This window comes from Panthera onca, chromosome D3 (assembly GCF_046562875.1).
Source record: "Panthera onca isolate mPanOnc1 chromosome D3, mPanOnc1 haplotype 2, whole genome shotgun sequence".
Classification (NCBI taxonomy): domain Eukaryota; kingdom Metazoa; phylum Chordata; class Mammalia; order Carnivora; family Felidae; genus Panthera; species Panthera onca.
The window spans coordinates 22,460,629-22,484,938 of NC_138350.1; the positions used below are offsets into that span (position 1 = coordinate 22,460,629).

The window sequence follows — 24,310 nt, forward strand, 5'->3', positions numbered from 1 at the left end:
AGGAAACATTACACAAATCAACCAAAATTTTTATTCGATTTGAATGGTAAAAATTGAAGTTTCGGATTTTTATTCTAAGTAATGAGACGAGATTTATATGGCCACTTTCTCTTAAAGTTTAATACAGAAAAACTCTATTAAGAGAAAAGGGTCTTTTCAGACATTCCTTCCAGTAACTATCTGATGACTTTTATGTGTAAACACAGCACGATGTAAGGACAAAAGTGTGTCTGAACCCATTCACTGCCTGTGAAGGGTCCTAACTTAGTTTGGTTTGGCCTCAGTTTTGCCCATCAGGTTTAATTTTGATGTCTACACTTCAAAGATCAATGGGAGCACTAAGGGAGGTATAAATGGTTCTCCATAAACTACAAAATCCATATAAACAGTCCTTATTAAGTGCAATCTCTTGCTCATTAAAGCCACTGGTTTCTGTATCAGAATGTCCTATGTTTTTGTACTCATGATAGAACTTGTCCATTTAATGACAATGAGAACACATGACTCTAAAGAACCTAGAAGACTCCTGCATTTCCTATAAATGACTTTATCATGCCCCTATAAAATGATCTAGACTCCAAAGGCTAGATCTAAGCTGTATTATTTATTTTCAAATGATACTTGCTTTTAAAATCAAGTGAAGGTAGTCAAAAACTTCTGTTTACAAAATAAATAAATCCCAAGGATGTAATGTACAGCACCTTGACTATAGTTAATAAACTGTCTTGTATATTTTAAAGTTGGTAAGACACTGTATCTTAAATGTTCTCAACGCAAAAAAAAAAAAATTTGTTAACCATGTGTACCAACAGATGTTAACTAGAATTACTGTGGCAATCATTTCACGACATATACAAATATGGAATCATTATGTTGTATACCTGAAACTAATATTGTATGCTCATTATGATCAATAAAAAACTCTAGTAGCTTGATATGTAAAGTTCACCTCACGATTTCAAAATTGAATCTCACAATTCAAATTGCATGGTTCTAATTCCAGCTTTTCTTCCAGTACTAACACCAACAGGAAGTGCAAACATTTCTCATGCTATATGAGATATGCATTAATTACACAGATTAGGGAATTCTTCCCATCAAATCCAGGACATTGTCACTCAATGACATAAATTACATATATAGGTTTCCCCCTACTAAAGACTCTTGATTAATAGAACAGGGAACTAAAAATAGTTGGAAAATTAGAGTTTTTACATCTTTAAGACTACTGTATATTCAATATTCTCTTATAATAATAAAGACGGGAGTGGGTGGGTGAGGAGAAGGTAGGGATTCTAAAATGTTATGCACAAGCACTAAACATAAAATTCTTATAAACTTTTCACATATTCCACTCAATCCTAGTATTAGGGTATACTTTGTTCTAATTCTCAGAGTAGTTTATTTTTTTAGCTCCTTGGAATGCTGGTACGACATACTATGAATTAAAATAATTAACATTTAAAACAGAAAATAAAATGTGTCTGGACTGGAAACCAACCAAGAGACAAACATTACATGCAGGGTGGCAGTCTGTTCCTCTAAATAAATCTACTCATGCAATCTATTCTTCAGGGAATAGGAGGAAGTCAGCTGGGGAATAGTTTTCTGAAATACCTTTGGGAAAGTGAACTGTTATTAGGGCCTGACAGAAAATAATGTAAAATAAAGCATAACCTTTCCCAAAATCACAAAAAGAAAAGGACATGGATCTGTGAATGGCACCTGAAGCAATTTCCCATTAGCACCTTGTTGTGTGTGATGTTAGAAAGTTTGAGGGTTAAACAGATGGAAACACCTAAAGGGTCAACATTACAGGGTTAGACAAGATGGAAAGCATTTCCCATGCAAGAATGAGCAGGATAGTCAAACCTGTACTGGTCCCTTCTACTGTGGAAAGCACAAAACAAAAAGTAGAGGGTACACTATCAGATGAAGCAAACAGATGTGAAAATCAGTTTGATTTTAAGCAGCTCATTTTAAGAAGGCTCATTCTTACCCAGTATTACCATTAGCACAATCTTTTATATATTCTCCATTTTGTTATGAAATTATTCAATACACTGTATGAAATAGTTAATAGAAAATTATCCCACCCACATTCTATTACAGATCCTTTAGGAGAACTAAGGAAAGAAAAAAGAGACCAAAAAAAGTGCTCCTCCTAAAAATAAAGGATCCCCAGATGCCAAAGTATGGACCAGAATATACAGCATAAATAACAAGATTCTTAGTAAACTCCCAGTGGCTGTGACCCAAAAGTCTCTCCAAGGCAGGCCTTACCAGCAGGAGGCTGTCCATAAGAAGTTGCATAGGCAGTCTGCCCATAGGTCGCAGTGGTCTGAGCCTGGGTATAGCTGACATCAGTGGGCTGTCCATAGGTTCCATAACTTTGCTGCCCATATGCCTGCTCAAAGAAAACGCATGCAGGAAGTTCATACGTAAACCTTGTATTGTAGCAATAAAATAGATCGACTTATTTCTGAGTTTCCAAATTGGGAGACCAAAGCCAAAAATATTGCTTTCTAGTAAAAAGACTGGAAAAAACAGACAAGTGATTACATTATCACAAATGCTTGTTTTCCCTTATCTAATTCACTCATATTTTCGTAAACTTAACTACAAAAAGTTCCTGAGATAATTAGGCGAAATCTCAGTTAACATACAAGAGATTAACAAGAGACTCTCAAGGGATGGGCAATAAGGGAACAGGTGCATAATTGCCAACACTTAGTGTAGCAGTTTTAGCAGCTGGAAACAAATGTTAGGAAGGCAAAATGAGCCAAAGGAAAGAAAAGGAAAATGGGATTAAAATCTGTTGATTTGATAACCAGATTTTCAGCCTGACATACAGATTTAAAAACTATTACATCACTTCAAAAACAAAAAAACAAAAACCAAACCAGAACACCAAGTGTCTCCTTAAGGTTAACATATCAAGGGCAGTCTTTTGAACCTGGACTTTAGTTAATACTTAAAACCTGGCAAGGAATGAGGTATTCTTCCAGGTTATTAGCAAGATTACATTTGAGATTTGAATGACCAATTATGTAAGATCTGCCAGACACTTCACAATCTGTCTTTCCTAGGATGTTTCCATGGAAGAATTATTAGCATCCATTTAATGTATGGATCATTTCAGAATCTGAAGTGATCTTAAGAATTCTAGGATGATAGTTTTCTAACACCTGTTGGCCTAGGCTTTTTCTTTTTTTTAACTTTATACTCACTTGAGTTTTTATTTATCATTAAAACATTTTTTTTAAATATTTATTTTTGAGAGAGAGAGAGAGAGAGACCGTGCTCAAGTGGGGGAGGGGCAGAGAGAGGGGAAACACAGAATCTGAAGCAGACTCCAGGCTTTGAGCTGTCAGCACAGAGCCCAATGTGGGGCTCAAACCAACAAACCGTGAGATCATGACCTGAGCTGAAGTCGGACGCTTAACCGAGTGAGCCCCCCAGGTGCCCCCACTTGGGTTTTTTTTTTTAATTTTTATTTATTTTTGAGAGAAAGAGAATACAAGTGGTGGGGGGGAAGGGGGGGGTAGAGAGAAAGGGAGACACAGAATCTAAAGCGGGCTCCAAGCTGTCAGTGCAGAGCTTGAGTTGGGGCTCAAACTCACAAACCATGAGATCATGACCTGAGGCAAAGTCAGGCACTTAAATGACCAACTGACCCTGGCCTAGGCTTTTAAACACAAGCTCCTGTACTGGAAAGGGCTCAGAGGCTCTGTAGCTAAGCAGCCATACTTAGCAGAGCTGATCCTGCCATTTACTGTGTGAACACTGGCAAATGACATATCTATGCACTGCAATTTTTTTTATTGGCAGAATTGCTGTATAATAAAGTTAAATAAATTTAAACAGAATATAGTATGTAGATAGACCTAGCACAAAACAAGGCACTTAACTTGAGAAATGATACCAGAAAGGCATGGGGAGCTAGCAATTCCCAGTTTGAGAATGGTGTCATTTCACTCCCACTGTGAAAGTTTAAAACACCTGGGTATTTTTATGATTACAAGCACATTATACTTTCCTATTACTGAATTTTTAAAAAATATCTATCTGTTATTGTTTTAATGGCTGACAAACATTTTGCTTGGGGATGCAATCACATACAATTATCTTAAAAATTACCTGGGTGGTCTGTGCATATCCTTGAGTGGGCTGGGCGGTGTAAGCACTGTAGCTGTAAGAAAAATTAAATTCAAGAACTGAATACAGAACATTCAGATTCCATCACAAAATTCTCTATAACTCTAGGAGACTTGGTACTCTAAAAACATTATAATCAATCACACCCAAAGTCCTGTTATAAAAGACTGACTTACCCCTGCTGGGCTGCAGCTTGGCTGTAGGTACTGTAATCTAGAGGAAACAAGGAGAGAAAATAGTGTCAAGTCAGCAGAGGCAAGGAAAAAGAAAAAAAGGGGTGAAGGAATTCAGGTGGCAGAGATAAATTCTTTAAATTGTTGAGAGGAAGTACAGGCCAATACAGGTTCCAATAAGTACCTCTTTCCTCTCAACATCAAACCAAAAAATAAGTCTAAGCCAGTTAAATTCAAAGTCTGAATACAGTGCCAGCTAATGAGGTCAAGATCAGCTGATTTGGCAGAGCTACTTTGAAGGTTCCCATGACCACAAACCCCCCTTAACTGCAGGCTGTCATTTCAAATACATGGATCATCATCCTAAGACTAACAAAAAAAAAAAACAAGATGAACCAACAGGATCAGAAGTTTTACCTTCATATAAAAATGAAGCATGCCACAATATCACAATGTTTAACATCAGACTGGTTACATCAGTCACTAATCTCCTCAAAAACTAGTTTTTCTATCACTCCCTCACTTTAGCAAGTTAGACCAACCAAAATTCCCTAGCAGGACTGTGACATGGAATGGCGAAAAGGAGAGCCATCTCAATCCAGTGTTTTAAAGGCCTTCCTAAGTATATCAGGGTTACATGTGTACAGTTAAGTCAGAAGCTAGACACGACATAAATCCCAGCAGTTAAAAGTTTCAGAATCTGAAATGTGGCAGAGAAGAAAGCACAGGAGTAATTTGGTTTTAGGTAATATCTTTTAAAAACTCAAAATGATTTCAATTCTAAAGAAAACAAACGAACCCACAACTTTTCTTCCTTTCTCTTTCTACATAATCCTTCCCATAATTTTCCTTTTCATATGAAATTTACAACATGCACAGAAAGGAACTCTGGTTCACTGAGGTGTCTACAAGTAGTGAAAATAGAAAATAAAATGATTAAGAAGTTTTCACAGCACTACTGAACTTGACATATATTTTTAAAGTTAATTATTTTTGAAAATTCTGCCCAATGCTTTACTTTCCACAAGAAATACTTATCTTCTTCTATGCCAGAAGACAGTACTGCCATTAGTGCTAAACAAAAGGGTCCTTTATTTTCCAATCAGAAAGTAGCCCCTCATTTGAAAGCAACAGTGGACATCTATCTCAGCTCTTCACGGATGAGTTTCTATCTACCCCCACTCCATCCAAAGCCTGCCTTACAGTCCACCTGACCCCAAAGCATTTTGCTGAATCTCTCTTTAAGTAGAGTCACCTTTCTACCTCTCTACCTGTAACCACTTTCCTTCCTCTGTACAGCCTTAACACAGAATCCCAAATAATCAACATGATCAAATCAAATGCCCAAAGGCTTTGTATAATGAACAAATTGATTTGTTCAAGACAATCTTAAGGCATTTTCAAAAGCACAAGTCATGCTTCCTATGTAGTGCATAAAAAATAAATGCAAATCACTTCTTCCATGTGGTATTCACAAAACAAACGAAGCATCAAAATTAAAATATTTCAGTCTACGTTTTGTTGAGGTGTCTTGTATGAGAAATTATTCTAAATTGCTGACATATAAGTTCAACTTTGCAAGAGGACTTTTACACAAGAACAGTTATGTAAAAAACAGAAAACTGTCAAAGCTGATATGCAACAACGAATGATCCCAGATCAGCGTGAAACCAGCCCATTTAGTCCCACACGGGTGGGCTAAGGGAGGTAGCAAATTTGTTTCCTGAGAACTTATTTTATTTACCTACAGCACACAAACATTTTATGGACTCAAAAATGTTAGTTACACAATGGTCAGATTTTTTTTAGCAGTCAGTTATACTTTGTTTTTAACCCTCACATGCGCAGCTGAAGACTCCACTAAAAATACAGGACAAGTTGAGGAGAAGGGGGCCTCCGGAGTGCTGGCAATGTTCTATTTCTTGGTCTGAATGGTGGTTACCTGGGAGTTTGCACTGTAATTCTTTGTTAAAGTGGACATCGACTTCACTTTTCTACCTATAACATACATGAGGGAAAAAACCCACATCTTACTTTACCCGAAGTAGTGACTTTCAGATACTTTAGGGTACTCACTATGCAAACAGTAGAGATTTAGAGCTTCAGACTACATAATGAGTTAAAGTCAATATGGAGTAATTTGTGGGAACCAAATATTCTTCTATAAGGTCAAGAAATTCAGGGCTCAAAAAGCACTGAAAAGATCTAGCCTCACTCCTTCATTTTGAACGTAAGGAAACCAAAGTCCACGATTTAAGATCCTCCCGCTAGCCTAATACTGTGTGTCTAACATAAAACGCAATTTTAATTCTAATACAGTACATGGAGGTTTCCAAAAAACATTTTCAGCAAAGTAGACCAAGAAACTGGCATGTCCAGCCTCGCAAAAATTTGACCATACACATTTTGACTGCCCATGCTTAAAGAGGGAAGGGAGAATAGCACTCTCCCCTCACAAAATTCAAACACCGCCAAGGAAGAGGAAGGTGGAAAGGGCTCTGCAGAAACCACTTTCCACCAGGATGTGCCTTGGGCTGTGGTATTTCAGAGTCCTCTCATCTATGGGCACTCTGAACCCATAGCCAGCATTTACCTGCCTGTTTACTGATCACACAGCAGGGGAAAACTTAAAATTGTCCTTAAGCTGCTGGATTCTGAACCCCTTTCAAATTAAATCTCGGAAGGAACCAGAGCTTTTCCGGTCTTCCCTCGACTTCCACCACTGCTTCTAAGGCCTGGTGTTAGATGGCTTAAGAATACCCCCCAGAGGCAAAAATGCCCCGCCCTACCAAAAACCGCAGGTTAGTGCACAAACAGGCTGCAAACTGCCGGTGATGTTTAGGCTACAAGGTTAAACAACTCACGCATCAAAGACCACCCTAGATTTTCACATTCGAGCTCCCCACCCCCACCCCGGGCTTTCTTTCAAAGTCCAGCCTGCGTCTCCCTTCCCTCTCTCGTATCAGTCCAAGAGATAAACAAGCCCGCCAGCTTAACCTAGTCGAATAAACGTGCGAGGCAACTGCTTAAGAATAATTCAAATGCCGACTTGGGCCTTTTGTTTCTCCTAGGTCAAAGAGGCCAGAATTTCCTTTCGGTAGGGATTTCTGGCCTCGCGATCCAGGCTGGTCTTATTATACAACGGATCTCCCCTCGGCATTTGCTGAAAAATGGCCCCAAGCCGCTGAATTGCTTTTTGACGAGAAAAGATAGTGGGATTAATAACAGTAAGAACGAAGCGGGGGGGGGGGGGTGTTCTGGAGGGGGAAGCACATTCCGCCCAAAGCCCAGTCGGGCAGAAGTTCGGTTTGGGGCTAGAACCCGCCGAGAGGGCAGCTCGGCCACACCGGACGCCCCTGCCGACCAGGCCATGACGGGGCGCCCGCTCATAGGTCGGCACCCCTCGGCTCACAAACCCGCGATGCCTTTTTTGTTTGTTTATTTGCTTTTCCCCCCGGGCTCCTCGGGGAAGCAGAGTCGCCCTCAAGCTTGGGCCGCCTCCCTAAAAATGGGGGTGGGGTGAAGAATCACAGAAGCGGCAGTGCTGCGACTTCTTGAGCAGCCGTCGAGACCTCCCCCCCGCCCGCGCTCCGGTTTAAGGGCGCCGGACTCGAGGCCTTGCCGAGCCCTACCCCCATCCCCACGCGGGGGCCCGGAGGCCTAAGGCCCCGCCCACGTGGCGAGCAGCCCGGAGCGCGGGACCCGACGGCCGCCATACAATGGAGCCCACGGCAGGCCCCGCGCGCCCCCGCCGCCGCATGCACCCCGCGCGCCGGGGGCGCCGGAAGATTCCAGAACCGGCCTTCCCTGTGGGGGGAGGGGAGGAGAACTCGGGCCCTCGAGCTCGTCGGGCCCCGGAAGGTACCTCACACCCTTCTCCGCAACTCTATTTAGTCGTCTCGGCCACTCCCTGAGACAAGCGGCCTCACATTTGGGTGTCCCGACCGTCGCCGGCGCGACCGTGGTTTCACCACACTCACCCGTGGACGCCATTTTCTCTCCTTCCTTCTCGTTCTCTCAACGTCCGTCTCCCTCTCGCTTTCCCTCTAGGCGCCGCACTGCGCAGGCGCGAAACCCGCAACCTCGGGCGCTACCATCGGGCCAGGCCGCAGGGGTGAGGGAAGGAGGGATGAACCACAGCCTTCTCGTCCTTCTCGCCTGCAGCTCTTGTCCTAATGTTCTCTCAAAGGCGCTGGGCGTGACATGCGAGCCAAACTAGCGCCGAAGGGTCCGAAGCGGAGGGTGAGCGGGTCTTGGTATCAACCCGGAGTGATTCTCCGTGCAAAGCTAAGCTGTTCGGAATGGTTACGTCCGCTGGCTCTAGGGACCGTCTCTGAAGAGTCTGCCTTGGAGGGACACGGAGGCCGGCGGGAGGGCTGGGGGAAGGGACCCGGGCCTAGAACAACTGCTGACTAATCGGCGGACGGCGGGGGACGGGAGGGCGGGGGAAGAGGTGGCGAGCCAGCCCGGCCGGGGTCACGCGCCCGAGCGCAAGCAGAATGGGCTCGGGGCTCTCAGACCTCTCCGGGAAGCTAGAGTCCCGACTCCCAGCCGGGGCCCCACCTGGCATTCCGGGGGCGGGGGAGGGGGGGAACGCGCTCTGCAGTGAGTACCCCGGACACGTGGCCTGGGCCGGAGGGGGGAGGGGGCCGAGGCGGGTGGGCTAGATGGGACGCCCCCCGAACGTAGCGCGCCAGATCCTAAGAGCCCCCCTCCCCCCCCAGTAACGGTCAACGTTGAGAGTGCCCTTTTAGTACCCCCCCCATCCAATACCCTTGTTTTTACAGAAGGGGAAACTGAGGCCCAAGGAATTTGTGTGCTTTTCCTAAGTCACAAAGCTGAGTCCGACCCACGCTCTGGGACTCCCACTTTATCGCTCGGAAGAATCTGCCCGGTTCTTGTCTTCTCATTGTGTCCTCCAGTCTTCCTAGTAAGGTAGGCAGGGTCTGATGGTGCACAGCCCCATTTTATCGATGAAGAGACTGAGGCCCAGAGGGTTCCAGTCCCAGTTCTGTTTGTCCGTGTGCAAGTCTTTCACCCTTGTAAGGTGCCCATGGGTACAATGGTTGTGAAGGTGCAGAAGGAGGGAGGCTTGCAGTGGTTGTCTTGGCTCTGGGCAAGGCTGGCACCTGTCTGCCTTTCTGGACTCAGTCTAGTCTCCTCAAAAGTGCTCAGGCCCAAGGAAGCGCAGGGCTCACCCAAATCTTTCAGCCGGACCTGGAACCAAGCCAGTGTCTCTCTTTCAGTGAACACATATGGGAAACTTGGGGATGAGTAAGAGGAGGGCACTCCCACCTGCTCCCTGTCCAGACCATCTGCTCAGGAAAAAAGACAGGCCAAGCTGTACTCACTAGATAGGATAAGATCTATGACCCATGACATGGCGGGCCAGGGCAAGAGACAGGGACATTTGAACTGGGCTTCAAGGGGTGTATAGGAGTTTGCCTATTGGAGAGCTGAAGGGAGGGACATTGCAGGCAGAGGAACTTTCTACATTCTTCCTGCAGGAAACTGGCAGGTGGGTTTTGATGCTGAGGTTGCCCTTGGGAAAGGAGCAGATGAAGCAGTCTTCTTGTCTCTGGGCTTTTGCTTTCTGCCTCATGAGATCAGCTCACTGGGAGTCTTGACACAGGCCTGGCTGGGGGTGAGAAGGTTTCAGCAAGGCCTGTGCCTTGTGGGCTGGGAGTTGGCTTTTGTGAGGGCCAGACTGAACCAGCCAGGCTGGAGCAGCTGCTTCCATGTTGAGGAGCCACCCCCCCCCCCCTCCTGCCCCCCACCTCACTGGTGGCTAGTTATCTCTGCCTCCTCCCACAATTAGCTGGGATGGCTACAGTTTATTGAGCAGGAGCTGTGGGCTGGGCCCTGCCTTAGTCCATTTCTTTTTCTTACTGTATGAGGAAAGGATTTTTCTTAATCCCCATTTTACAGATGAGGAAGGAGAGGCTCAGAGGATGGAAAACTTGTCCAGGGATGCACAGCAGGAAGGAGTGGAGGGGACACTGGAACCTTCCTGCAGGAAGGGGGGCTAAGGCCAGAAGGGCTGTACTCATAGCTGAAGAAAGGGAATGTCTCTGTCTCTCTGCACTTAGGGTGTGGGACTCTTGCCCCTCCTCCAGCCCTTCTGCCTTAGCCCCTTCCGAATCTGCCTGCCGATTGGTTGGCCTCACCCCGTGTCAAGGGCAGCTGAGCCCCTCTAGAGCTCTAAGGCTGGGCACAGTGGAGGGGAGAAGGGAGAAAGGTGGCTGGTCTGCAACCCGAGGGAAGAGGGAGGCAGAGGAAAGCTGGAGATGACCCTTAGTTTGTCCTGGGGTGCTGCACCCCTTTTTTTGGGAGTCCAGAGCCCCAGATCAACTCAGCCCTTTTGGTCTGGCTCCTCACCATCCTCACACAGGCAGAGGGGATGGCAGGATGGCTAAGCACATGGTTAGGGTCCGAGCTCCTCTATGGTTGAGTTGCTGGACCTGCCTCTCCAGCTTCAGTTTCTACTTCTGTAAAATGGAGCCATTGGGAGGGTAGTTGAAAGGAAGTTGGGTAAAAATTGCAGTAATAACTATTGTTATTGTTTTCCTTTACTCCTAGCACACAGCCCCAAGACCACTCTTGACGCCTTCAGCCGTGCTATGCATGCCAGAGGTCCCCCTGGCCCACTGTCCCCGGCGCTGCCTCTTGCCTCCTCTGTCCTGATGCTGCTGCTGAGCTGCCTGTGGCTGGTGGGGGCTGGCCCCAGCCTTGCCCTGGCCCCAGAGCTGCTGCTGGACCCTTGGCAGGGTGAGAGCCAGCCCCATATGGACCTTGGAAGAGGCAGGAGACTTAGGTAGGGCCTAAGACCAGTTCATAGGAGCGGCATGCATCATACACTGGTCAAGCAGAGAGAGGACCCAGTGCCCAGGGGGAGGTTGGCCTTGGACAGGAGCATGCCCAGCTCATCCACAGCCAAGAAGGGAGGGCGGAGCACCTAGGCAGAGGGGCCAGCAGAGCTGTGGTAGCCTGTGAGTAGGTATTCTTTTCAGATGGCTTCCTTTTTTGGTGGTTTTCTCTTAAAATAAGAACTAAGGCTTTCAGCTTAGTACAGGAATGTTCAGGAGGTCCTGGGAGTTTGAGGAGTGACCCCAGCTGAGTGTTTCCCAGCAGACGTTAAGTGACTCATCCATAGTTGGGTTGCTCTTGAGAAGACTGAGTGGTGTCTCCAGCATGTTCGGTTAACACAGTAGGGGAGCAGCCGCAGCATTTAGAAGCCCTTGGTCCCTTTCATGAGTAATTACAGTGCTGGCAGTGGGCAGACTTTGGCTCCTGGGGAGAGGAGGCTGGCTTAGTGGGTATTCTGTAGAGGGTAACTACCACCCTGGGACAGCCTTGGGGGTTAGGGCCACTAACCTGGCACATAAGATCCTTTTCTCTCCCAGCACACCGTCTGCTGACCCACGTCCTGGGCCACACGGCCCTACCTGGCCTCCTCCTGAGCCTGCTGCTCCTGCCCACACTGGGCTGGTGGCAGGAGTGCCACCTGGGCACGCTGCGGTTCCTGCATGCCTCTGCCCTGCTCGCCCTGGCTGCTGGGCTAATGGGTGTGCTGCTGGCAGGCCTCGGGGTGCCCAGCGCAGCTGGTGGCTGTGGCTACATGCCTGTCCACCTGGCCATGCTGGCGGGGCAGGGTTACCACCCTAGACAGCCCCAGGGGGTACTGCCACCGTGGCTGCTGCCGTGGCTGCTGCTTGCTGTGACACCAGTGCTCAGCTCTGAGCCACCCTTCCTGCAGCTATTGTGCGGCCTCCTTGCTGGCCTCGCCTGTATCCTTTGCCTGGGTCCAGGGCCCACGTGGACATGTGGGTTCTGTGGCTGGGCCCCCAGAGGGGGAGGGAAGCGGCACAAGGAGGTCAGGTCCTTGCAGGTCAGCTGTGCAAACACATTCCGGGAGCATCTGTGAGTCTTCCTCTGGCCAGACTGGGCGGGGGTGGGGCTGAGGGCTAATGGCCAGGTAGAGGCACCAACTATAATATAAAGGGGAGCCCTCCCCTACGGAGGTGGCATCTGAGCTGAGATGTGCAGGATGAAGGGTTCAGGGCAAGTGAAAAAGAGCAGGCCAGGCAGAGGGTGCAGGAAGTGCAAGGCCAGGGTGAGAGTGAGCCCCGGGGCTCAGCGCTGAAAGGTGGAACACGTGTGGCTGGCGGTGCAGGTGCATTGAACACAGGCTTTTGCTCCAAAGATGCTCCGTGCCTATTGGGGAAGCCGTGCCTTTGGAGAGAACAGTGGGCACAGGCTTACCCGCTGTGGCTTTTTAGGACTGGGGACACCAGTTGCCCAGGCCTGGCTGTATCCTGCAGTGGGGAGTACGTTGCCCTGGCTGAGGGCAATGAGGGGGGTGCCACTGGGCACAAGGGTGGGCCTTGAGTCAGACCGGAGAGCTCTGGGAACAGAGCAGGCAGGGGATGCTGGAGACGAGGGGATAGAGCTTTTGTGGGGAGATACACCTGCCTCCCCCTCTTACTGGCTGAGTAGCTTCGGGCAGGTTCCTTTTCCTAGAGCTGCTGACTAGGATGACAACACACCCCTTGCTGGGCCATAGTGAGGAGATGGATGTGAGGGAATGCCTGTCACCACTTGGCCCAGGGCCTGGCGTGCAGTGTGGGCTCACCCCTGCTGGTTTTGGTTTTCCTTGACCGGCCGCCCTGCCCTGGGCAGACAGATGCAGCCGGGGCCTTCCGGTGGCTGGAGCTCTCTGAGCGGCGGCTGCAAGCACTGCAGGAGGGCATCTTGTGCAGGGCCCTGGCAGAGTGCTGGCCGGTCAGACTCCTTCCTACCCCAGGCAGCCTGGCCGAGCTGCCGGTCACCCATCCTGCCGGAGTCAGGTGAGAGTGATGCCAAAGACGGCGGCCCCGCCGGTGTAATCCGCGGCAGTGCTGGCAGTCAGGCCCTCTTCTGCTTCTGCTTCTCCAGGCCTCCCGCCCCCGGACCTCTTTACACAGCCTCCCCTAGCCTCTGGTCCCGCAGCGAAGGCTCAGCCCACCTCCCGCCAGGCCTAGGGCCTGTGCAGCTGACCTGGGAGGGCTCCTCTGAGGTGGGCCTGGCCTGGACCGGGCCCGTCTTCCCCCCAGGGACCCCGCTGTGGGCAGCCCTGGATGAGCAGATGCTGCAGGAGGGGATCCAGGCCTCACTCCTTGAGGGGCCAGCCCAGTGTCCTGAGAGCCCACTACGGCTGCCTAAATCCTCTGTCTCCTCTCTGCGGTAAGGCGGTTGGGTGGAGGTGGGGTCCCCTGGTGCAGGGGCTGGAGGTGGCCCTGACATTCCCTCCCTGTCCCCCCATCCCACAGGTTGCAGCAGCTGGAGCGCATGGGCTTCCCCACAGAGCAGGCAGTGGTGGCACTGGCAGCCACGGGCCGAGTGGAGGGTGCCGTGTCCCTGCTGGTTGAGGGGGAGGTGGGCACTGAGGCCTTAGTGATTCAGGGGAGGGGCGGACCCGCCCACCCTGAGGGTCCTGGTCCCCCCTAGCACATGCAGGCCCTTGGGTGACGAGGGGCTTGGCCTGTGGTTGGGGAGTCGGAGCCCCAGCCCTGTCTGCTGAGAGTCACAGTGTGGTGCAGGAGAGGCACCTCTGGCACCCCACCCTGGTACCGTTCAGAATAAAAACAGTGCACTTTTTAACCTAGACCTCCTCGGGGGCAGCAGTTGTGTCTGACTCTTCTATGTTGGCAGCAAGGGGGATGAATGAATGAATGAGCGGGGAGGGACTGACCGATTTCAGGCGAACAGCTCCTTGATGTGCAGAGACCAAGGCTGAACTGCAGCCTCTTCCTGGGGAAGCTACACCCTCCACCTCGGGGCATAGAAGACCCTCTGCTGAGGAGCCATCTTGTTTCCCAGCTGATTTCTACCCAGCCTTGGGTCTCAGCCTACACAGAGACCTTCCTTCAGGAAACCTCCCCCGATTCCCCAGGAATATCATCCCTTCGCTGCCTGCACCCTGACAGTGTCCCTGCTGGACAGGGGCCAGTTCAGTCAGTCTCCTGAGGCTCTGGAGCTGGTGGCTGTGCCCTGCTGGGCTCCCTGCACAGGAAGCAATGTGGGGGTGCCATGAGGGAGAAGCTTCCTCAGCTTGGAAGAGGCAGGTCCTCCCTTTTGGCCCTCCTCAGTCCTTGACCCCTTCCCAGGAAGGGGAGGGGCAGACTGAGCCAGAGGGTGGAGGGTGGGGCCTGGGTGTGAGGCTGATGGGCTATGGGGAGAGGTAAGGCCAGGGGCGCCTGGGAAGCTGGACTTTGAGGGGTGGTGCAGGGAACTGTGTGTCCTGGAGCAGCCTACAGACTAGTCGCCTGAGGGGGCTGTACCCCACGCTGGGGCCAGAGTAAAGGGGCTGTAGAGACCGGCCCTGCCGTTGGCCACAGGCAAGGGGCCAGAAACAGACTGGACAGCCTGAAGGTCATGCCGTCCTTTTATGGGTGAGGAAACAGTCTTTGGGGGGGATGCTGCGGGTCACCCAATCTGGAAGCTGCCCCAAGGTCTGGCAGTTTCTTGCTCCTTGGGCTTCTCAGAAGCTGCAGCCATTGCCGAACACCTGGCCAGGGGATGGGGATGGTGTGAGCCTCTGCTCTGCTCACCTACCCCTGTGTGCCCCCCTGCCCAGCAGCACCTTGACGGCCCTCACAGTCCTGCTTTGCATGTGGGCAGGGAAGGCCACCAAGAAGAGAGAAGAGGCTCCTGGCCCTGCCCAGCTGCACCCCATCTAAGCACACACTGAGACCAGGCCAGTGGGACATCAGGTTGGGTGCCTTTATTGGCTGGAGACCTCTTCCTCCAGGGTGCCCCTCCCTCTCCATGCCTCCGCCCCCACTGGGACATGGGAGGGGCTGGGGGCTCAGGAGGCAGGACCTATGCAATGTCCTGCCTGTTGAGCTCAGGGTGGGGACCCAGCACCAGAAATCAAGGAGCGGAGGGCTGCGGTGGGCTCCCCGAGGTTTGGCTGGGGAGGAGGAAGAGGCAAGCCTGCCTTTCCCCACCAGCCCGTGTGTGCTAAGGGCCCAGAAGAACCCTAGCTCCAGCCACCCATCAGTGCCCACAGGCCTGGATGCCCGGGCAGCCAGTGAGAAAACCGAAGGCTTGAACCTGCCACCCCTTCCCTGCAGGGTTGCACCATCCTATTTCACAGAGGGAAATGGAAGCCCAAGGCCCTGAGCAAGATCTCACCTCTTGCCTGGGCTGCCCCTCCCTCTCAGGCCACAGTCCCTTCTCAGCTTCATAGTAGGCAGACTTGCACGGGGTGTCAGGACCAAGACTTGCCTATCCCAAAGGCCTAGGTGGCAGAAGGGACCCTGAGGACATTAATAAATATGCATGGGCGGTCTCTGGAGGCAGTTGGCCAAGTCCAGGCTAGGAAGGGAAGCCAGGCCAGGTCTGCCCCTAGGGCCGCCCCTGCTCTCAGCCTCTCTCGTTGCGGCTCCTGGGGGCCACGATCCGGTAGTTGGCCGTGTGTCCTCCCCTCTTGCCCCGCAGGAGGCTGGGGGTGCCTGTGCCGGCAGGGCCTGCCCCCGACCCCTCTGGTTCTGCCGGAGGGAAGGAGAGAGTCAGGGTTAGTGAGGTCTGTATGAGGTGCCCATCTCCCTTCGGCCCTCTGGGGGCTGGGGTGCTGGGCACTCTGCCCTGGCATCTGGGAGGCAGAGCTGTGAGAAAGGGTAGTTTGCAAGCTGATTAGTGTCTCCCCTTACCCCCTGGAATTAGTAGCTCCCAGCCCAATGAGAGCACTCAAGGGTCTCTGATTTTCTCTGTCAAGGGGGGATAAATGAACCTGCCATGTTTCTGAAACGTTTAGCACGTAGTGAATGAATGATCCATACACGTATAGTTCTTTTCCACACTTTGGAATATAGGTGAATCATCCTCATTTTGTAGTTGGGTAAACTAAGGTCAGGGAACAGACTCAGGCCACCTGTGATGGGGAAGAGTTTAGGAAGGCCAGGCTCTGCCACTGACCTACTGTGCAGCTTTGGGCAAGTCTAACCTCTGTCAGAGGCTCAGTTGTCTCATTTCTAAAACCCGGGAGGATAGTTCCAGATACACTGAGGTCCTGACCAGCTTCAATAATATTGAAATCAGTTCTAATTTGACTATGGTGAAATATGCCCCAACTGGAAATAAGGTATCCCCCAAGAGTGAAACAATAATTGGCATTTTTGCCACCTGGAAAACTCATCCTTCAAAACCCAGAGGAAGGCCTATCTTCTCCAGGAAGCCTTCTGCCACTAACTTTAGTCCCTCTCTAAGTTAAACAAACAGGTCAGGTAGGTCAGGTTGGGCTATTTTCCCAGGGGAAGAGGAACATCCAAGGAGCAGAGCCCTAGGCTGGGGGACTTGGCTGAGCCTCCAAAGTCCTGGTCAAAGGGATGGACACTCGGACTCTGGTGAGCACCAGCGTCCCATTGGGCCACTGCCAGGGGAATGGGCTATACCTTCATAATAATAACTGTCTAGCACCCTGACTCTGTGTGCCCCAGCCTCCCATGCACCTCTGGGCCAAAATTTGGGGCCTCTGGGACAGACCGATTTGTGTGTGCTCACAGTCAAGGGAGATTTGATGCCCTAAATCAGGGAGCATAGGAGGAGAGTAGCACAGAGCCCAGCCTCTAATATCAGCTAGGGCCAAGTCCTAAACCAAGTATAGAACCTCTGAGCCTCATCTGGAACATGGGGATAATACTGTGTCCCACCCTTGTGGTAAGTGTTTAAGGTACCCAGGAGTGGTTTTCATAATAAATGTTGGATTATTATCGTCACTAAATGTGTTTTTGACCCAGGTCTCCTGCAGGCCTGGTTACTGTTTGAGTTGCTCATGAGATGCTATTTTGACACAATCAAGTTCAGGGTCCTTGGTTTCCCCTGGCCCCATTCAGTGCCTGGCAGAACAGAGGTGTCAGTGAACTTTTGTTGATGGAGCGAAAAGAGCCAGAGCTTTAAAGGACAGACCTACGGTGGACCCCTGGCCTTACCACTACTATCGCTATGACCCTGCGGAAATCATGTGAGCTCTCTGAACCTCTGTTTCTTCATCTGTGAAATGGGCGTGGCATTGCCCACTTGGCAAGCTTGTATTAGGGACTGGATATAAATCCCCCAGCCTGGGGGGCTGGATGTGTGACAGCTGTTACTATCTCATTATTATTGATTATAGCCTAAACATGAGTCCTATCTGGGTCTTTAGTTAGCACCTGCTGTGTACGATGGATGAGGGGAAAGTTCCTTCTTCAATGCTCCCCTCCTCCCTCACCCCCTCTTCAGGCCCATCACCCAAGCTTGCTTATGGGGTCACTCCCCCAGGCTTGTGGCCACAGAGAGTGGGCGTGGGCTTTCTAAGGTGACCAGAACTCCCTCCCTGGGCTGCTGGATACAGTGGACTAAAGTGCAGGTATGGCTCCAAGGCTAGTATGTCCCTTCTGGTTCCTGTCCCTATCCTCCTGAGAGAGGAGGTGCAGAGACACCTGAAAAAGGTGCTGAGAGCCTGGGATTTGGTCCTTGGTCCCAAATCTGTGAGAGGGGAGGAGGTCTGGGAGACGGTCACTGATGTTTCTAAAAGTTAGAGAAGCCATGTGGCAAGGTGAGAGGAGCTTGGGAAGCAGACCACACGCCCCTTGCAGCCTCCAGGTCTTTGTCCATGCAGGACTCTGTCAAGGCTGCCCTTTCTACCTTCTCGTAGGGATTTTCCATTACTCAGTGCAAGTGTCCCCATTCCAGGAAGGCTTCTCCAACCCATAGCCAGAAGTGACTGCCACTCACTCACATCCTTTGGTGCCCCTGTACCCCTTGGCCCTCATCTCTGTAGACACTGAGGATCCCCCATCACTTGATGGGCGCAGAGCGTCCACCCAGACCTGGCACTCAGTAGATGTGCCCTACAGTTTTGCTGAATGAGGGAGGCTTGACTGTATCCTTAGCCCTCCTTCCTGCTTGGAGCCTCTGTTTCCTCATCTATAAAACAGATGCGAACTTGGACATGATGTCTGAGGCCATGTGCACTGATGTACTAGGACCAGGCTGTGATATGGGGTGGCTGGAGGTGGGAGGATGGCTTATGGGGGCCTCTTAGTGGTTAGGTGAAGACCAGAGCTCAGCCCCGAGGGTGGCCAATCCCTGCCTCTCTTGAGGGCCACCCACAAGCTCCGTTTCACGGGGAGGGCCCTCCTTAGCCCCACCATGACAAGCCAGGTGCAGGGAGGGGTGCTGCCCACTTGGTGTCTAACCTCCTTCCTTGCCTTCTACCTCCCTTCAAGAGCCTTCTCAAACTGGGCCCTGCCAGATTCTCTAGCTTCACCTATTGCTCTTTAGCAACCTCACAGAACCGGCCTCTTGGCTTTTGCTCATGCTGTTCCTGTGCCCATTTACTTGCCCCAATCCTTGCCCTTCAGGTCTCCACTTAGATGACACTTCCTCCAGGAAGCCCTCCCTGAGATGCCCTTCCCCACTCCCCAGCCTGGGTCAGGGGCACTTCTGTGCTGTCACAGTACTCACTCCACCGTGGTATTCCTTGCCCTGGGTCTAGCAGCCCATACCAGGGCAACCCCCGTGTCCTTGCACCCTGTACTCCATGAGAGCAGGACTATGTCTGTCTTATCTGGGAGCCTGTGCCAGCAGGGTGTCGGGCACCATCTGCTGGCTGGCTGGAAGGACTAAAGGAGGAGTGTCTGCTGGCCTGGATCCAGCAGTGGGAGGTAACTTCTGTGTCCCTAGGCCCTTCCTGGAAGGGACTGCCCCTACCTGCCCGCCCTGCCATTACCTGGCCAGATGATGGCTTCCAGCAGGGTGACTCGTCTGGCCAGGAGCTCCAGCTGAGCCTGCTGCTGCAGGAAGCTCTGTAAGCTAGGAGCCTGATGGGAGATCAAGAAAAGCAGACGGTGCAAGTCGGGCCTCCAAGGGCTGGGCCGGGGAGCTGAGGGTGGGGTGTAGGGGCCAGGCCCCTGCCAGCTTCGAAGAAGGAGCCTGGGTGTGAGTCTCTATCGAGACCTCGGTCTCCCCTTCTAACTGGGGACGGGGCTTGCCTGGCTCCTCAAGTGACCAGATGGGTGGAGAAATTGGTGGGTGAGAGCCTGGGGTGACGATCTGGCTCCCTCCAGCCCCCAAAGGGACCTGCAGGACACGTTAGGAGGACCAGAGGAGGAACTGTAAGGGAGATACTTGGGGCCAGGAGGCCTGCCCTATGAGAGCCTCTGGGGGCTCCTGGGGGAGGGGAGATCAGAACTGGTGGGTGGTATATTACCTGGAGTACCCCGGGGACTGAGCCTGGCTTCGTCACCCGCAGTCCCCTGCACTTCTGGAGTCTAGTTCCATGACCTATTGTCCTGTGGGCTTGGGGACTGGCTCTCTTACCCATGACTTCTCTAGAGCTGAATGAAGCCTGGTTGGAGTCTGGATTTCTTACCCATAACCCTCCTGTGGGCCTGGGCTCTGACTTTATTACCCATGATCCCCTGCTCTTCTGCCATCTGGCTCTGTTACCCACAATCCCTTTCTGGTCTGGAGTTTGGCTCCACTGCCCCTAATTTCTTTGAAACTCAAAATCTGTCATCTCTGCTTCCCCTGCAGGCCTGGAAACCGCATTACTCACAATGCCTGGAGGCCCAGTCTGACCACAGAGGTGGGGGCCCAGGTTTCTAGGGCTCCCTTTCACCTGTGGAGGAGGAACCAGCCACTGAGGGATGGGTGGCCTTGTTCTCTCACGTCCTCACCTGCCTGGGGCAGGCACCTTCTCCAGCCTCATGACTGGGTCCAGGCAGCTCCACCCCTGGAGGGCCTGGGGAAGGCTGGTGGGTGGGGGCTGGGCTGTCTGTCCGTCTGTCTGTCTCTACTCACCATAGAGCCCAATCATTGTTTCCAAGATTAAAACCCTCTCAGCTAAAATCTTCAAAGCCTCGCGTAGTTGGTGCAACCCCTCCCCCTGCGGAGGAAAGAGACAGATGCAGCCGTGAAGGGGGCAAGGGAGGAGGTCCTGCAAAGCTCGTTGGTGGCCCATGCCCCACCCTGGACATGCACCTGTGGCCCCGCACCACCTGCCACAACCCAGGGTCCGCGGACAGCCAGGATAAGGCCGGGAGAGGATGGGGCAGGGAGGGGCAAGACAGGTGGAAGCGGCCCCCTCAGTAAGTCCTGATGGGTCCCAGCTGGCTGCTCTCTGCCCACACCCCTGTACATCTGCTGCACTGGGGGCAGGGCAGTGCCAGGCCACAGGGGCCTCACTGCTGTCCCAGAACCTGCCTCGGGGCCTGCCCTGGAGGTTGTCATGGGGCACCCCCAAATCTCTGTTGCCTGACACCTGCATGATTCCTGCCACATCCCTGGGCCACCTGCACTCTTGTTTACTTAATATTCTTTAAACTGACTCACTTTTTGCCTACATTAACATACTACATTAACCTCACTCTAATGAATTCCATCAATTCCACTCAGGCTCCCACTGATCTTCTTTCCATTAACATCAAAATGAATATAGGCAAGTAAAATTAGAAAATGTTTGAGTGGCATCACTTTTGGGAACTTGTGCTTAACGTGTTGGAGAAGCTAAGGCTCAGGCCCAGGTGTCCACTCCTCAGCCCTTCTCACTTTGGGCTCAATCCCTTCCCAGGCTCTGACTGTTCTAAGTCCGCATTCTGCATGTCCTGGAATCAGGCCCCCAGCCCCACCCTCCCTTCGAAGTAGCATCCCTAGGTCTGTAGCCCCCAGGCCCAGGGATGTGGCAGCGGGCCCCCAAAGCCCCTGCCCCAGGGCTCCCTACCCCAAGATATTGTCGGCTGCTAGGGCAGGCTCAAGCCAGCCCTCACGTTCACTTCCAGTTTGTCTGTCTGTCCTTTCCTTCCCCAGCATGAGGTCCACGATCTGGCTGAAACTCCACACTCCCTCACTCCTTCCTCTTTCCTAATCCAGACTAAAGCTATTTCCGGAACGTCGATATCTTAATTCCAAAGGAGCACCCCAGGACAGCAAATAGAACTATTCCAGCCCTCACATATCTGGGAGTCTCTCTCAGTGTCCTTTACTTGGTTCAGATTAAGTGAAGGGATGGGGTAGTATATGCATATTGCCACGACTGAAATCCAACATCTAACAACCGAGAGACCTCCCAACGTGTCTGTGAGCCTGCTGTGGCCTTGCTGGGGCTGTCTGTTATAACCCAGCTGTCCTGTCCACATCACAAGGATTTGGAAACTCTCAGGCCACTGACTGGACATTGCAGCCTAACGGTCAGAGTCACTGTGGGCCGCACACCAAAGTAATCCCTTTCAAGTATTACAAGAGCAGGATCTAAAAATGGATGACCTTCAAAAATTATGTTAAGCCACTCCCAGCATGGACAGTGGGACAAGCTGACCTCATGAACCTCCTGATAAGATGTAATAAAGGGTACTGCAGCCCCCACCAGTGCTCCTGCCAAGAGCATTTAACTGCATCTCATCGCAAGGAAACAATCAGGCAAATCTAGATAGATGGTGGGACACTCACAAAAAGACAAAGTCAAGAGAAAGAAGAAAAGGACAGGGACTGTTCTAGATGAAAAGACACTAGAGTTGTAACAACCAAATGCAATGCATGAATCTTGATGAGCTTAGATTAAAAAAAAAAGCAAAAAAAAAAAAAAGGCATTTTGGGGACAACTGGTAAAATTTGTATGTAGGTTAAATGATACATCACTTTAGAGCATCATTCCACTGAATCAATTTCAGCTTTCTTAGGTGTGATGGTGGTATTGGAGCTTTTTGGGAGAATGTCCACACTCTTTTGAGATACACACTGATGTGTTAGGGAAAATACAGATGAGGTTTGCAATTTACTTTCAAATAGATTTTTTAAAGTCTGTAAATATAAGTAAAGAGAGAAAGAGCAAACGTGGCAAAATACTAATAGTTGGTCTGGCTAGTGGAAGGCAGGCGGATATTCATTCTGGATTTTCCTGAACATTTGAAAATCTTCTAAATGAAAATTGGAGGAAAACACTAAAGCAACATTCCTGCTATTTGGATCCCTTCCAAGATGAGAGGCCTGTTGTTTGTACTGATAACACCCCAGTCGCCTCCAAACCCAGACTGAGCGTCCAGGGTCTGCCGGACACCCCGTACTCAGCTTTACGACAGATACCTCCCATTTGGCATGGGCAGAACCCCGGGCGGGGGGCTTCTTCTTCTTGTTCTTTTCTGTGAAAGCTGCCTTAACTTTTTGCTCCCCATCACAGCCAAACACCAGCACCAAGTCTCTGTTAGTCCATTGACATCCATCCATCCATCCTCACTGTCCTCCTTCCAGTTCCAGCTCCCAGGGTCTCTTGCCAGGATGGCCACAACAGACTCCTGCCTGCCGTCTCTCTTTCTGCTTCTCCCATCCATTATCCGCAGGGCAGTCAGAGGAACGGTTTGCAAACAGAAATCTGACTGTGTCTCTTTCCTGCTGTTCAATACTTCAGTGACTCCCCACTGTCCACAGAACGAAGTTCAAATTCCTCAACATGGCCTAAGTCCTGCAAGGCTATTTAACCTCCGTCTCACCCCTTGACTGTCACACTGTACCATGCAAAGTATTTGCAGCTCCTTGGCTACCCCAGGCTCACTCCAGCCCCAAGGCCTTAGGTCATGATGTTCCCACTCCTCTACCTGAATACCCTTTGCTTGATTAATGCACCTTTCGGGCCTCAGCTCCCATCTCCTCCTTCAGGAGGCTAAATCCTCCCCCATCACAGTTGAGCTCCCTCTATCCTGTTGCTGCTGGTTACTGGTCTGTATCCCCCTCCCCCCCCTTCCCAAATCACATCTATGTCCACAGAACCCAGCCTGGGGCCTGGCACCCACCAAGGAAGGGCTGGTTTCCAGGTCCTGGAAGATGAAAATCCTGGGTTTCATTTCCAGCTCTGCCAACAATTTGCTCTGTGGAGTTAGGCCTCAGTTTTTCTTGTCTGAATAAGGGGTATGAGCTTTGGCTAGATGGGATGGCTCAGCCTACTCTGGGGCAGTGCCTGCACTTTATGCTCATGACCACTGGGTGTCACTGCCGAGCCGCAATCGGACTGTTGGCTCAGGTCTACCTGGGGGTGGTAGGTGGAGAGTGGCCCCTCAGGGCCCTTCCCCACACTGGGCCTCATCCCCACCTACCCCCCACAGAGCTGGTCCCCAAGTCCCCAAAGCCTCATGCTGACCCCAGCCCAGCAGGTCCCCCTCAGGCAGGCAGCAAGCAGGGGCAGAAGTACAGGTGGGAGTCAGGGAGGAAGGAGGATGGGCAGGGGCCCTGCTACCTTTTGGGCAGCCCCTCCTACAGGTGGTCCTGAGTTCAAGGCCTGGTTTGGGATAGTTCAGGCATCCATTCTCCTCCCAGAATCTCCATGTATGGATAAAGCTGCATAACCTAATTCAGCTTCACTTCACCTCTCCTACCTCTCCTGGGCTGAGTAGAAAACATGTTCCTAGAGTGGAGGTGGCCAGTGACGGGCCCAGGGGAGGCAGAGGGCTGGGCTTATATGGGTCTACCTGATCCCCGGCCTGGCTCATGCACCTATTGGTAGTATGCTTAAGAGACTCTAGAGCCACTGGGGGATGAAGGGGGGTATGGGGAGTGGAGTGACAAGCAAGGGGCTGGGGGAGGTTTGCCGGAGAGGTAGCAGGGCCCCAGAAGTCATGGGAAGACATGGGGAAGGGCTCGTGCGGGGTGAGGGGCTCCCACGGCTGTATCCATCACTGACCCCACAATCAGGAGCAGAGAGGGCAAGGCAGGCGCTGGGTGCATCCCATGTCTTCGTTAACTAGTGCCTGCTGGAAAGTAGGGCACCCCAGCCAGACTGCATCCAGACGGGGTTGGGGGAAAGGGAGGCACGATACCAGTCTCCTAAAGAGCTTCCCAGTTTTCTCTCCTGTAGGGGTGTCTGCCTCCACCCTGTCCATTTTCCAAATGTCTATGTCACAGTGGTTTCCAGGTTCTTGCATTGTGGGCTTTTGGTCCTCTCCCCATGTATCTTGGGTGGGTCAATTTCT

At 51.2% G+C, this 24,310-nt stretch overlaps 3 protein-coding genes across 18 annotated transcripts in view; 1 reads left to right on the forward strand and 2 right to left on the reverse strand.

Annotated features, from left to right (window-relative positions):
• Window positions 1-8,431, reverse strand: part of EWSR1 (EWS RNA binding protein 1) — a 27,654-nt gene extending 19,223 nt beyond the window's left edge. For 2 of the 3 annotated variants that reach the window (XM_060612804.2, XM_060612803.2), the window contains exons 1-4: window positions 8,312-8,423; window positions 4,335-4,371; window positions 4,141-4,192; window positions 2,284-2,407 (exon numbers count right to left, since the gene is read on the reverse strand). In XM_060612804.2, coding sequence (XP_060468787.1) covers window positions 2,284-2,407; window positions 4,141-4,192; window positions 4,335-4,371; window positions 8,312-8,324 — 226 coding nt within the window. In that variant the 5' untranslated portion in view covers window positions 8,325-8,423. Of the gene's footprint in view, window positions 1-2,283; window positions 2,408-4,140; window positions 4,193-4,334; window positions 4,372-8,311 lie in introns of all 3 variants that reach the window. The other variant, XM_060612805.2, reaches the window with a different exon arrangement.
• RHBDD3 (rhomboid domain containing 3) lies at window positions 8,080-13,976 on the forward strand. Of its 5 annotated transcripts, XM_060612815.2 has the most exons (8): window positions 8,174-8,192; window positions 8,521-8,573; window positions 9,119-9,266; window positions 10,911-11,099; window positions 11,735-12,118; window positions 13,015-13,177; window positions 13,266-13,553; window positions 13,640-13,976. In XM_060612815.2, exons 4-8 carry the CDS (start codon window positions 10,952-10,954, stop codon window positions 13,815-13,817), a joined length of 1,161 nt encoding a protein of 386 aa, XP_060468798.1. In that variant the 5' UTR covers window positions 8,174-8,192; window positions 8,521-8,573; window positions 9,119-9,266; window positions 10,911-10,951; the 3' UTR covers window positions 13,818-13,976. The 5 variants fall into 5 exon arrangements, with proteins under 5 accessions (XP_060468799.1, XP_060468798.1, XP_060468796.1 ...); XM_060612816.2 differs by lacking the exon at window positions 8,521-8,573 and having other exon boundaries at window positions 8,080-8,192; XM_060612813.2 differs by lacking the exon at window positions 8,174-8,192 and having other exon boundaries at window positions 8,452-8,573.
• Window positions 13,977-14,080: 104 nt separating this feature from the next.
• Window positions 14,081-24,310, reverse strand: part of EMID1 (EMI domain containing 1) — a 49,742-nt gene continuing 39,512 nt past the window's right edge. For 3 of the 10 annotated variants that reach the window (XM_078435601.2, XM_060612811.3, XM_060612808.3), the window contains 2 exons: window positions 20,157-20,241; window positions 15,621-15,862 (listed from right to left, as the gene is read on the reverse strand). In XM_078435601.2, the coding sequence (XP_078291727.2) occupies window positions 15,738-15,862; window positions 20,157-20,241 (210 nt within the window). In that variant the 3' untranslated portion in view covers window positions 15,621-15,737. Of the gene's footprint in view, window positions 14,878-15,071; window positions 15,863-19,083; window positions 19,175-20,156; window positions 20,242-24,310 lie in introns of those variants that run through there. The other 7 variants (XM_078435600.2, XM_060612809.3, XM_060612806.3 and 4 more) reach the window with 4 other exon arrangements.

Coding starts and splice junctions, on each gene's coding strand:
- RHBDD3 (XM_060612816.2), top strand. CDS start 10,952: ATGCATGCCAGAGGTCCCCCTGGCCCACTGTCCCCGGCGCTGCCTCTT. Junction 11,100..11,734: donor GCTGCTGGACCCTTGGCAGG/GTGAGAGCCAGC, acceptor TTTCTCTCCCAG/CACACCGTCTGCTGACCCAC. Junction 13,554..13,639: donor TCCTCTGTCTCCTCTCTGCG/GTAAGGCGGTTG, acceptor CCCATCCCACAG/GTTGCAGCAGCTGGAGCGCA.